The sequence below is a fragment of the Pseudorca crassidens genome, chromosome 16 (genome assembly GCF_039906515.1).
Source record: "Pseudorca crassidens isolate mPseCra1 chromosome 16, mPseCra1.hap1, whole genome shotgun sequence".
Classification (NCBI taxonomy): Eukaryota; Metazoa; Chordata; class Mammalia; order Artiodactyla; family Delphinidae; genus Pseudorca; species Pseudorca crassidens.
This window is the reverse complement of record NC_090311.1, coordinates 12,334,756-12,347,044: the sequence shown is the minus strand read 5'-3', so window position 1 is coordinate 12,347,044 and position 12,289 is coordinate 12,334,756. Positions and strand designations below refer to the sequence as shown.

The 12,289-nt window shown below is 41.8% G+C and overlaps 1 protein-coding gene across 3 annotated transcripts in view; it reads right to left on the bottom strand.

Moving 5' to 3' along the window:
- The window catches only part of CACUL1 (CDK2 associated cullin domain 1), a 73,899-nt gene extending 61,901 nt beyond the window's left edge, over window positions 1-11,998 (bottom strand). Inside the window, exon 1 of one of the 3 annotated variants that reach the window (XM_067709265.1) lies at window positions 11,290-11,998. In XM_067709265.1, the coding sequence (XP_067565366.1) occupies window positions 11,290-11,650 (361 nt within the window). In that variant the 5' untranslated portion in view covers window positions 11,651-11,998. The remainder of the gene's footprint in view (window positions 1-11,289) is intronic. The other 2 variants (XM_067709267.1, XM_067709266.1) reach the window with 2 other exon arrangements.
- Window positions 11,999-12,289: the final 291 nt, after the last annotated feature.

The window sequence follows — 12,289 nt, the reverse complement described above, 5'->3', positions numbered from 1 at the left end:
GGGGATGGAGATGCTGGCAGTAGCCATTTTGGGCAGTTCGTTCTACCAAGATAACACAGCACTGGCAAGTGACGTTTTGGAATCCTCCCCCTAGCTTATTAGCACTGGGGGCTTACCCGCCCACCAACAGGCCAGCCCCAGCCCCAGGGCCAGGCAGACAGCTGGGAAGCCTACCTTGCCCTCCAGCAGCCCGGCAGCCACTGCATGAGGCAGGGCCTCACAGTCAGGCTGGGGGCCAGCCCCGCCTACCAGCACACCCACCATAGCAGTCCTGCCATAAAAGAAGGGCACAGGCAGCCCTACGGGGGCACCCCGTGAGCATATAGCTCTGGTGACCAGAAGGGAGTGTGCTACTGGGACCCACTGGATGTCTCCTACATAAGGCCACTTCTCTAAAATTGAGAAATGTAACCAACCTAACACAGAAAACTGGGCAAAATGAGCAGACAGAGGAACATGTCCCAAACAAAGAAACAAGACAAAACCTCAGAAAAAGAACTAAACGAAGTGGAGACAGGCAATCTACTCAACAAAGAGATCAAGGTAATGATCATAAAGATGCTCCCTAGCCCAGAAGAATGGATGAACATGGTGAGAATTTCAACAAAGAGCTGGAAAATACTGAGAACCAAATAGAGCTGAAGAATACAACTAACTAAAATTAAAATTACACTAGAAGGAATCAACAGATTAGATGACACAGAGTAACAGACTGTGATCTGGAAGACAGTAGTAGAAATCACCCAAGTTGAACAGAAAAAGAGAAAAAATAATTTTTAAAAATGAGGATAGTTTAAGAGACCTCTGGTACGACATCAAGCATACTAACTTTACAGGGTCTCAGAAGGAGAAGAAAGGCGCAAAGAACTTGTTTGAAGAAACAGTAGCTAAAAACTTCCCTATCCTGGGGAAGGAAACAGACATCCAATTCCAAGAAGCACAGAGACTCCCAAACAAGTTGAACTGAAAGAAGTCCAAGCTAAGACACATAATAATTAAAATTGCAAAATTAAAGAAAGAATCTTAAAAGCAGAAGAGAAAAGCAACTAGTTACATACAAGGGAACTCCCATAAAGACTCACAGCTGACTTCTCAGCAGAAACTTTGCAAGCCAGAAGTGAATGGCATGATATTTGCAAAGTGATGAAAGAAAAAACTTAAAACCAAAAATACTCTACCTGACAAGGTTATCATTCAGATTCGAAGGCAAGATAAAGAGTTTTACAGACAAGCAAAAGCTAAGAGGTCAGCGCCACTAAACCAGCTTTACAAGAAATGATAAAGGGGTTCTCTAAGCAGAAAAGGCCACAACTCAAAATATGAAAATTATGAAAGGAAAAATTTCACTAGTAAAGACGAACATATAGTAAAGGTAGTAGGTCAGCCACTTATAAAGTTAGTAGGAAGGTTAAAAGACAAAAGTAGTAAAATCATCTAAAACCACAATAAATAGTTAAGGGATATACAAAACAAAAAGATGGAAAATACAACATCAGAAACATTCAACATGACGGGGGGAATAAAAATGTATCGTTGTTAGAAGGCATTCAAACCTAAGAGATCATCAACTGAAAACAATCACATATGTATATATGTTGTACCATATATACAGCTTAAGATACGTGGTCAATAATATTGTAATAACTTTGTATGGGGAGAGACGGTTACTAGACTTATTGTGATGAACATTTCATGATATATGCAAATCTCAAATCACTATGCAGTACACCTGAAGCTAACATAATACTGTACATCAACTATATTTCAACTTTTAACAAAACTTTTAATAAATAAATAAATAAAAAGGAAGACATCAAGTAACAATCATTCCACCTGTTGGGAAGTCCATGAGTGGCAACTGTGGGCCCTAAGAAATAAACAGGAACAAGAAGATTAACAGCTCCACAAGCAGACAGAAAGGAAATACTGATTAACTGAGCATTTCAAAAACACCAGTGACAGGTATATGGTGGATGTGATAAAGATGTTGAAAAACTTTAAGAATCAGTTTTTCAAAAACTATGCAAGTATAAACAAGGCAACTTAATAGCAGAGTTTGATGTGAAAGAAAATGTAATCTGAGTACACTCCTGGCCCTTCAGTGATTATTTAGTTGTAATGTAAATAGGGTTTATTTTGAACCAAAAATTGTGTTATTTAAAGAATTAAAGAGGTAAGGTGTGTAGAGGTATAAGAGAACTAAAACGTTGTGGAAATAACAGGTCAACAGGTAATATAAAACTAACTAATTAATTAATAACAATATTAACACATTGAAATGTGTGGATAAATACAAGACAACTAAATGAATTAAAAATAATTGACTCTGGGTCACAGGTCCAGGAATGGGAAGGAACAAAGGAAGGAATCACTGATTTTCATTATATATCTTTTCATACAGTTTAAGTTTTTAAAGTATAAGCCTATATAAAAGCAAAGTTCTGTGCTGTTTTGTTCTAAGACCAAAGAGTTTGGTGAAACTCAAATCCTCAGAAAGGTAAAAACAAATCTGGTGAAACTAAATTTTTGTTTCAGCACTTCCAATATTCAAAAGTGCATGAAATGAGAAAGCTCAGCTTACCCACTGCCTACTGGACCTCTCCACCCAAATGTTCCACAGACAACTTAAAAAAGACACACACACACCCCTACCTATACGCCTACCATATCCTTATCCTCCCTTCTTCCCACCCAAATTTTACAGACTGTAGTCCCGAAATGTTTCCAAAGTCGGAAACCACCTCTCTTCCAATGCTTTATTTGTTCAGGCTGTCATCTCTTGCCTAGACTACAATAATTAAAACCCCTAACCAGTCTCTGCCTCCATTCTCTCTCCTTTCTAATCTATATTAACATGCTAAGACAAATTTTACCAAGTTGACTCCCTTAATATACTTCAGCAGCCCCTATTCCTGAAGAAGAAAATCCCATCTCTAACCTAGCATGCCCTTCGCATCTAGACCTTTCTATCGATCTAGGTTTAATTTGTGCCACTCCCTCCTCACACCCTATGTTCCTACAATAATTTCAACTCTGGGTCTTCACACAGGCTTCTCCCTCTGCAAAGGAAGTCTCTTCAAGCCCAACCCTGCCACCTCAGTCCTCCTAACAAACTTTTATTCATTTTCAAAGATTCTTTTTCCCTCTATGCTACCATGTACATACAAAATTACCACAGAACTTAATTATAATGTATCACAATCATCTGTCCATCAACCACCACACTAAACTCTGTCTCATTCATCACCAGAGGCTAAAATATTACCTTGGCATACAGAAGACGATAAATAAATATCTGTTTGGATAAAATGCCATTCTAGTCAGCACACCTGCAACTACAAATTACTTATCTATACTCTCTTTTTTTTTTTTTTTTCCGGTACACGGGCCTCTCACTACTGTGGCCTCTCCCATTGCAGAGCACAGGCTCCGGATGCGCAGGCTCAGCGGCCATGGCTCACGGGCCCAGCTGCTCCGCGGCACGTGGGATCTTCCCGGACCGGGGCACGAACCCGTGTCCCCTGAATCGGCAGGCGGACTCTCAACCACTGCGCCACCAGGGAAGCCCTACTTATCTATACTCTTAACTACAGAGGTTAATAGGCAAACAACTACAAAAGTAGGAAGAAAAATGGAAGGCCAGTTTTCCCTGCCAAGGCATATTATAAAAGAATATCCACAATCATTTTTTATATAGCATTTAACAGTTCACAACGTGATTATATATGGTCTGCGGCTTACAGAGTTACAGTTTAAAGAGAAAGTGAACAGCATTCATTTTCTTTAGGGATTTGGGACTGGGCCTTATATAAACATTACAATGGCTTTCTCTTACAGTTTCATCACTGTCACTTTGTGCAATTCATGTCAAAAAACGGCAAGACAAGATCCCCAATGAGATCCTGAAATTTGGACAATCGATCGATACCACAGTGATGCTTGCTGCAGCACAACTCCACTAAGCTGGAAGGCAAGAAGATACCAAATAACCACCACGGATGCTGCGAACAGTGCATATTTTAAGGCCTGAATACATTAACTGATTCACTTGTAAAAGAATCAACCAATCTGGAAACGCAGGTAGGACCTGATCAAGTAGAGCAACTTTATTTAGGATTTACTAAAGTCAGTTAACACTTTCACTAAATTCAAGTCAATTTTAACATACTTCTGAGTCATTAATTTAAAGAAAAGAATAATTTCATTGAGTTCAATTAAAAAATACTGTGAAGCTTTTATTCATCTGGAGAAGCTTTTGGTGCAGTGGATTCATAATTATCCTGAGATCATGGCACAGTACCATCAGTCAAGGCAAGATCCCACCCCACCCCCCTTCCATCTAGCCATTCAGTGCCTTTTATCCTCATGCTCCAGTCCCACCTGCCCCAACACATTCAGACAGGGAACCATTCTAGCCTGTTTAATATATCTGGAATATAAACAGATGTGACATATGCTACATCTGAGCAGAGGCTTTAAAAGCCATTGTGTGTTGCTGTCCACTCTCTTCTCTTTGTCTCTGCCAAGAGTGACAGGACCCAGAAAAGAGCTGCGCTTCAGAATGAGATGACATGTGAAAAGCCACAACCGTCAGCCACTAACACAACATGAGCAAGAAATAAGCCTTTGTTGGTCCATAAGCTCCTGAAATTTGAGGGTAATTATCAAGCTGACTAATGTGCAATGAAAAACTGAACTAAGTGATTACACTTCCCAAATTACATTCCATCAATGAGATACATTTGAATGAGATTTGGAAGGCCAAAGGGAGGCAAAGGACAGATTATTGCTGCTGGTGGTTCTGGCAAGTAAGGTTAGAGACGTCAGAATTTGTGGCAGCCGAACTCCAAGTTCCAGTGTCTGGTCACCAACTTCAAGGATGAGGGAGGCAAGTGTGATGATGTAAGAATGGCGGTGGTGGCAGCAGAAGCAGCAGCCTGTCCTCTGGAATGCAGCTTTAGGCGAGCAGCCTCACTGACTTCATACCTCTGACCTTTCCGACAATTTACAATGGACCCAATTTCTGCTATTAGATCTCCTGTTGCTTTAGATACCTAGAGTATTTTCTTGCACTGAACTGACTGATTAAAGTATTTGGTACCAGAGTAGTTACAGGACACAGACTCTTAAAAGCTAGGAACCTGGCTTTGGTTTTCCAATCTAGTTGGATTTAAAGGCAATGATGACATTGCCACCATTAGATAACATAATACTAATAGTACATGGCATGTAGCAGCAAAGAATTACTTACCACCTGTAGATACCTGGAATAAAGTTCTTCTTGAAGAAAACAGCATGGCAGACTGCTAAGTGCATTATGATGGAAATAAGAAAGACAAGGACTGTGGAGTGGGCTGATTCTGAGGACAGGTGAAAGCTTTAAGAAAATGATTAACTCAATAAACAGAGGACCAAAGAGCATCCATGAATGCATAAAAGAACCTCTTAATTCTTATAGGTATAGGGTTGATACAGCCAAAAATCAAACAGTGATTCTGCAAGTTACAGAATTACCACATAAAAATAATCTCTTAAGTAAAAGTTAGGGCACTGATTGTGAAATGATAAGACCCTGAGGCCTGAAATGGGGTGGAGTTTGATCAATCTGAGAACCCTGACCTCACAAAACTCACTGAGCCTTCCCTACCTGAGAAGCACCCCTCCCACCCAATATGAGGCTAATCTTTACTTGACTGAAGCCCCTGCTCCCTTGCTGTAATACTGACTGGAGCCTTGCAAGGGAATGCAGATTCTCCTCATGCCTTACTCCAAGCAGCTCTCACCGCCTCTAAACCTCCATCTATTATAAATCAAATTTCCCAGGGGAAGAAGCACCAAATCTAAACAAACAGGAGCCAGCCTTCATTCCTAAAGAACTACAGGCATACCTCATTTTATTGTACTCTGCAGATACTGCGCTTTTTACAAAGTGAAGTTTTGTGGCAACTCTGAGTCTAGCAAGTCTATCGGCGCCATTTTTCCAACAGCATTTGCTCACTTTGCATCTGTCACATTTTGGTAATTCTCGCAATATTTCAAACCCTCTACCAGCGAAAAGATTATGATTTGCTAAAGGCTCAGATGATATTTAGCATTTTTTGGCAATAAAGTATTTTTCAATTAAGATATGTTCAATTTTTTTTTTAGGCATAATGCTATTGCACACTTAACAGACTATACTATACTGTAAACATAGCTTTTATACGCACTGGGAAATGAAAAAATTCGTGTGATTCACTTTTTTGTGATATTCACTTTACTGCAGTGGTCTAGAACAGAACCCATAATATCTCTGAGGTACACCACTGTGGACTCTCAGAAGACATTAAGAATTCTAAAGACTGAAACATAACTTTAGGTTAAGACTTAAGTTATCAAAAGGAATACACTTACTGAAGATTCTTCATTCACTGCAGTATCTCAAGAAACCAGATATGGTTATAACAATTTGCTCAGTTAACTGACTGAAACCTGGACTCAATGACAGTCTATGTTAAAAACAGTTGGAACTCTTGCTGAATTAACAACAGATTAGACACCAGAGACAACACAGCAATGGAAACTATCTAAACTGAAGCAGAGGGGGGTGAAAAAGCTGAAAAAGATAATGAACAGAGCCTCAGTGATTTAGTGTACAATAACAAGTGGCGTAACATATATGCAACTGAGGGGCATGGGGCAGTAATTCTGAAAAAATATAAAATGAATGATAATGTTCCAGATTTGACAAATTCTAGAACCCCACAAATCCAAGAAGCTCAAAGGACACTAACAAGAATAAGCCTACAGAAAACTCTACCACAAGGAATATCACAATCAAATTAAATTTGATTTAGTGAAAGATAAAGTGAAAATCTTAAAAGCAGCCAGAAAAAAAGGACACATTACTAGAGAGGAACAAAGATTCGAATATTCAGACATTTATTAAAAGAAATAATGCAGGCCAGAAGACAACAGAAAGACATCTTTAAAGTATTGAAAGGAAAAACAAAACAAGATTATCAATCTAGAATTCTATATCCAGCAAAAATATCCTTAGAAAATGAAGGTAAAATGCTTTTGGGGACAAACAAAAGCTGAATAAATTCAAGGCTAAATCCCTTGGCAATTTTGGGCACTGCAAATATCTTCCCTAATTCTTTCATCTGTCTGTCACTGAATGAAAACCTTTAATTTTTATATAATCAAAGTCATTACTTTTTCACCTTTGTACGTTTTAGGAGATAAAACTTTCCCTAGGGAAAGAGCTTCTTCAACATTGTCTTCCATTAATTTTATAACTTTTCCTTTCACATTTAGATCTTTAATTATCCATAGTTCATCCCATCTGTGGTGGTAGGTTTTTCTCCATAAAGTAACCCACTCTTCCTAGCAACATGACTCCTTTCTCTGATGATTTATGATACCACCTTTATCTTAAGTTCCTGAACATATAGGTAAGTCTCTGCTCTCCAATTTGTTCCCCCAGTGTATTTTTTAGGTTCTTGCACTTATACTAGTTTTTATTACTATAGTTTTGAAACAGTATCTTAACCTCTGGTAAGGCAAGCCCCCACGAAAGCAAAACTTTAAGACTGATTTAGCTATTCACAGACTTCATCCCACCTGCCATATAAATTTTAGATCAGGTTATTGAGTTTGTCAGACAAACCAACTGGAATTTTGACGGCAGTTTAATCAAATTTATAGATTATAATGGAGAAAACTGACTTCCTTACAACAATAAGTAATCCAACCCCAAAAGCATGGAAAGTTTTCCCATTTATTTAGGTCCTCTTCTAGCTCCTTATTAAAGTTCTCTCCTTAAAGATCTTATGTACTTAGGGTAATTCCTAGAGACTATAGTTTTCTTGCTATTATTGTATACAATATTTACTTTTTAAAAAAAATTATTTATTTTATTTATTTTTGGCTGTGTTGGGTCTTTGTTGCAGCACGCGGGCTTTCTCTAGTTGCGTTGAGTGGGGGCTACTCTTCCTTGCGGTGCGCGGGCTTCTCATTGCGGTGGCTTCTCTTGTTGTGGAGCACAGGCTCTAGGCATGCGGGCTTCAGTAGCTGCAGCGCGTGGGCTCAGTAGTTGTGGCTTGCGGGCTCTAGAGTGCAGGCTCAGTAGTTGTGGTGCACGGGCTTAGCTGCTCCACAGCATGTGGGATCTTCCCAGACCAGGGCTTGAACCCGTGTCCCCTGCATTGGCAGGCGGATTCTTAACAATTGTGCCATCAGGGAAGCCCTACAATATTTACTTTTGATTACCTTTACTAATTGGTTATTGCTAGTGTAGTAAATGCTACTAACTTTTGTAGGGTGATCTTAAGTCCAGTAACCTTGCTAAACTCTTACTAGTTCTAATAGCTTCTCTTGATTCTAATGGTTCTTCTAGATAAGTGATATTACCTGCAAATAATGAGTTTTATTGCATCCCTTCTTATACTTATAATTTTTCCCCCTGTAGTGTTCGTCAGAACCTTTCTTATGTTAAACAGTAACAATGACAGAGGGCATCCTTATCTTGTTACTGATCTTTTTATTTATTTTTTTTGCCGTGCCACATGCAGGATTAGCTCCCCAACCAGGGTTTGAACCCGTGCCCACTGCAGTGGAAGCGCTTAGTCTTAACCACTGGACCACCAGGGAAGTCCCTTGTTACTGACCTTAAAGTAAAGGTATCTGAAATTTCTCTGTTAAGTATTATTATTTGCTGTAGGTTTTTGGTAATGACCATCATTCAGTTATCCTGCGTTCCAAGCTTGCCAAGAGTTTTTATCATATATGGGTGCTGCATCTTATCAAATAATTTTATGGTATCGAAATAATGATGAATTCTCTCCCTTTAGTCTATTTTTTTTAAACTTTTTAATGGGAATTTTCAAGTACATATACAAAAGTAGAGAGAATGATGAACCCATATACTCTCCTTTAGTCTACTAAGATAAATTACATTAACAGATAAATGGATGTTGAACCACACTTACATTCCTAAAACAAACTCTATGGATCAAGATTCTTTTAACACATTGTTGGGTTTGAAGAGCTAGTATTTTGTGTAGGATTTTTACATTTATGCTAATAACTGAAAACAGATGTATAACTTTCTCATATAAACTTTACCTAGTTTTGGAATCAAGATTTCACTAACTTCATAAAATGAGCTTGGCATCTCTCTCTCTCTCTTTTTCCTATTTCCCAGAACAACTTTTAAAAAGGAATTGTTTTTTAAAAAGGAATTGTTATTTAAAAGCTCATTGCACCTCAATTATAAGATTATCTTCATCCAGAGTTTTTGAAAGGGGACGTTTTACTATTTCAGTTTTTAGATATTTATTAGTCAGCTCGGGCTTCCCTGGTGGCGCAGTGTCTAAGAATCCGCCTGCCAATGCAGGGGACACGGATTCGAACGCTGGTCCGGGAAGATCCCACATGCCGTGGAGCAACTAAGCCCATGCGCCACAACAACTGAGCCTGAGCTCTAGAGCCCGCAAGCCACAACTACTGAGCCCGTGTGCCACAAGTACTGAAGCCTGCGCGCCTAGAGCCTGTGCTCCGCAACAAGAGAACCCACTGCAATGAGAAGCCCGCGCACCGCAACGAAGAGTAGCCCCCGCTCGCCGCAAAGAGAAAAGCCCACACGCAGCAACAAAGACCCAACGCAGCCAAAAATAAAAATAAAATAAATTTTAAAAATATTTATTAGCTCAAGCTATCTACTTCTTCTGTTACCAACTTTCATAGTTTGTAGTTTTCTAAGAATTTACACATTTCCTCTAGGCTTTCAAATTTATAAACCCATAGCAATTCATAAAACTCTTCTTTTAAACACCTCATGTTTGTACCTATTTCCCAGTTATCACTTATTGTATTTGCATTTAAAAAATCGGAGGTCCGTTTAGCTTAATTTCAAAAAACAATCTTTTGGTTTGGCAAATCTTTCTTTTGTTCCTAATTTCACTAATTCTTGCTCTTAGCTATATGCTGTTTTTTGAACTCTTAAAATGAACTTGGTTGAAACACTAAAGCAAGCTTCCTTCAGCATTTAGATAAGTCACCCTGCCACTGTGTCCCAGGTCTGGTTTCACTACATAGACTTCAACACACAAATTATACAATATAAACATTATTTTCATGTACCCATAATACGGAAAAAATCGTAGACAAATCTTACCAACCATACCTACATATGAATGTCTCTGACTAAAGCAGTATCTTGAAGGCAAATAAATAAGATTATGTGCTTGTTCCAAAAAAAAAAAAAAAATGTGTAAGACTATGACTATACATCTGAACCAAGGCAGATATTTTCTCTGCACAGCTAACTGGACAATTACTGGTACAGCTTGATAAAATTAGCAACTAGAAATGAAATCTCCAGTTCTTTACCAGATGCCATTCAAAACTTGCAGTTATTAATAGGAGAGAAAAATCTCGCTATGACAGTCAATTTCCACCATCACCAGCCCCCAAAAATACCACTTAAAGCAAACGCACTTTTCTTCCTAGCTGTGGAAGCATACATCCTTGGTTGGAGATAGTTTCGGTTACAAAACAGATTTTGGTCTTAAATCTTTCTGCCTGCAGTTGAGCGTTAGGGCAGATCACTAACATAAAAGTTCAACATTGAACACAATCTTAGATTTGGACACATACCGAATGGCTTATTCTTATGAGTGTAGACTTTGAAAAAGTAATTTTATACATTATTAGCTTCAAAACGGATGTCGCAGCTCCCACTGCGCTGCTGTTACTCAAGAAGCAACTCATACATTTCCCTATCGGGATGCAGAAGGCGTGCACTGGAGAAGGGAAAGAACGAAGCGTAGATATAGGTCAACTTTCTAATTCCTGACTTGTTTAACGCAGACTGGCTAAAAGCACAGAAACACAAGTGGCCAGATTTCTTTTTCCCCTGGTTGCAAAAAACAAACTGAAGGCCTCTCCCTAACGAAACTCGGACAGCCTTATTTTCCCTTCACGGTTGAGGGTGAAACTTAAGGGGGAACGGAGAAGAAAAGAGCTTCCTGATGCTGAGAGATAGCCAGTCATGATACGGCTCGCGTTTGTAGGAGAACTTGGGGCTGTGTGCGTAACCAGGCTGCTCTTTTAGGCCAGGTAATACAAGAAGCCAGGGCCGCTCCGGCGCCGGCCGCGGACACCAAACGAGGCGGGGGAGGGAGGCGGGGAGGGGAGGAGAGACCCAGGCCTGAAACAAAGGAAGCGGGATGGCCGAGAGAGAAGGATTCGGCGTCCGGGTGGGAAGGAGAAAAGCCAAGGCTGCAGACGAAAGGTTGTACTCACAGAACTTGGAGGTGGAGGTGTTGATGTTGATGGTGGAGGTGGGGGTGGCGGCGGGGGCCGCCTTGGCCACGGCGGCAGCCGCGTCGCAGCTCTTCAACATCATGATCACCCCATTCGGCTCCGGCGGTGGCCCCATCGGGAGCCCCTCCTTGGGGCCTTTCCTGTCCACGGAGACCGCAGGCATCGCCAGCAGCTGACCCCCCGGAGGCTCTCGGGCAGGGGCTGGGATCGAAGAGGGGGGCGGAGGGGGTGGGGGGGGCTGCCGGAAGCCGTCCACGGCGGCCTCCCAGTTGTTGTGGTTCTGGTCGTCCATCATCGCCTCGTAGCTGCCCCCCTCCTCCTCTTCCATGCTTTCCTCCATCCTGCAGGCCCCCAGCACCCGCCCGCCTCACAGGCACCTGCCGCCCGTCTCAACCCCAGGCCGGGGGGGCACCGCAGCCTCCTCGAGCTCACATCGCCGAGGGCCGGAACGGGCGCGGCGGGGAGGGCAGCGGCGCACCGGGTCTCTCAATCTTGCCCGGCCGACTCGTAGAGACAGGGCTGACGGCGGTGGGCGCTCCAGGGCTCCACTTAGGGAGAGGCAGCCGTAAAGCAGCAGCGCCCGTCACGACATTTTACAGCAGCTTCCAACAGGCAGCTGGAAAGGGCAGCTGGGGGAGCGGCCAGGAGGGCACGTGGTGCGAGGAACCAGCCGCGAGAAAGCTAAACGAAAAGGGGCGGGAGCTGTGAGCCACCCCAACGCAGTACAGCAGAGGTTCGCCCCGCCTCGGCTGGTCCCCTGCGGAGAGGAACTGGGCAACCAGTCAGGAGGAGCATTCGTCGGCTCCGCCCCCGGCCCGGCCTCACGTGATAAGAGAGTTTGGCTGCGCACGCGCGTTCAGAGTTTGGTTACCAGGACTACGGGGAGATGAGCGGGTGACTGAAGCCGCGCGTAAAGCCTGCTCCTCGGTCGGTGTGCCCCAGGCTTCCCGTGTCACCGGTGTTTTTCTCCCGCTCACCC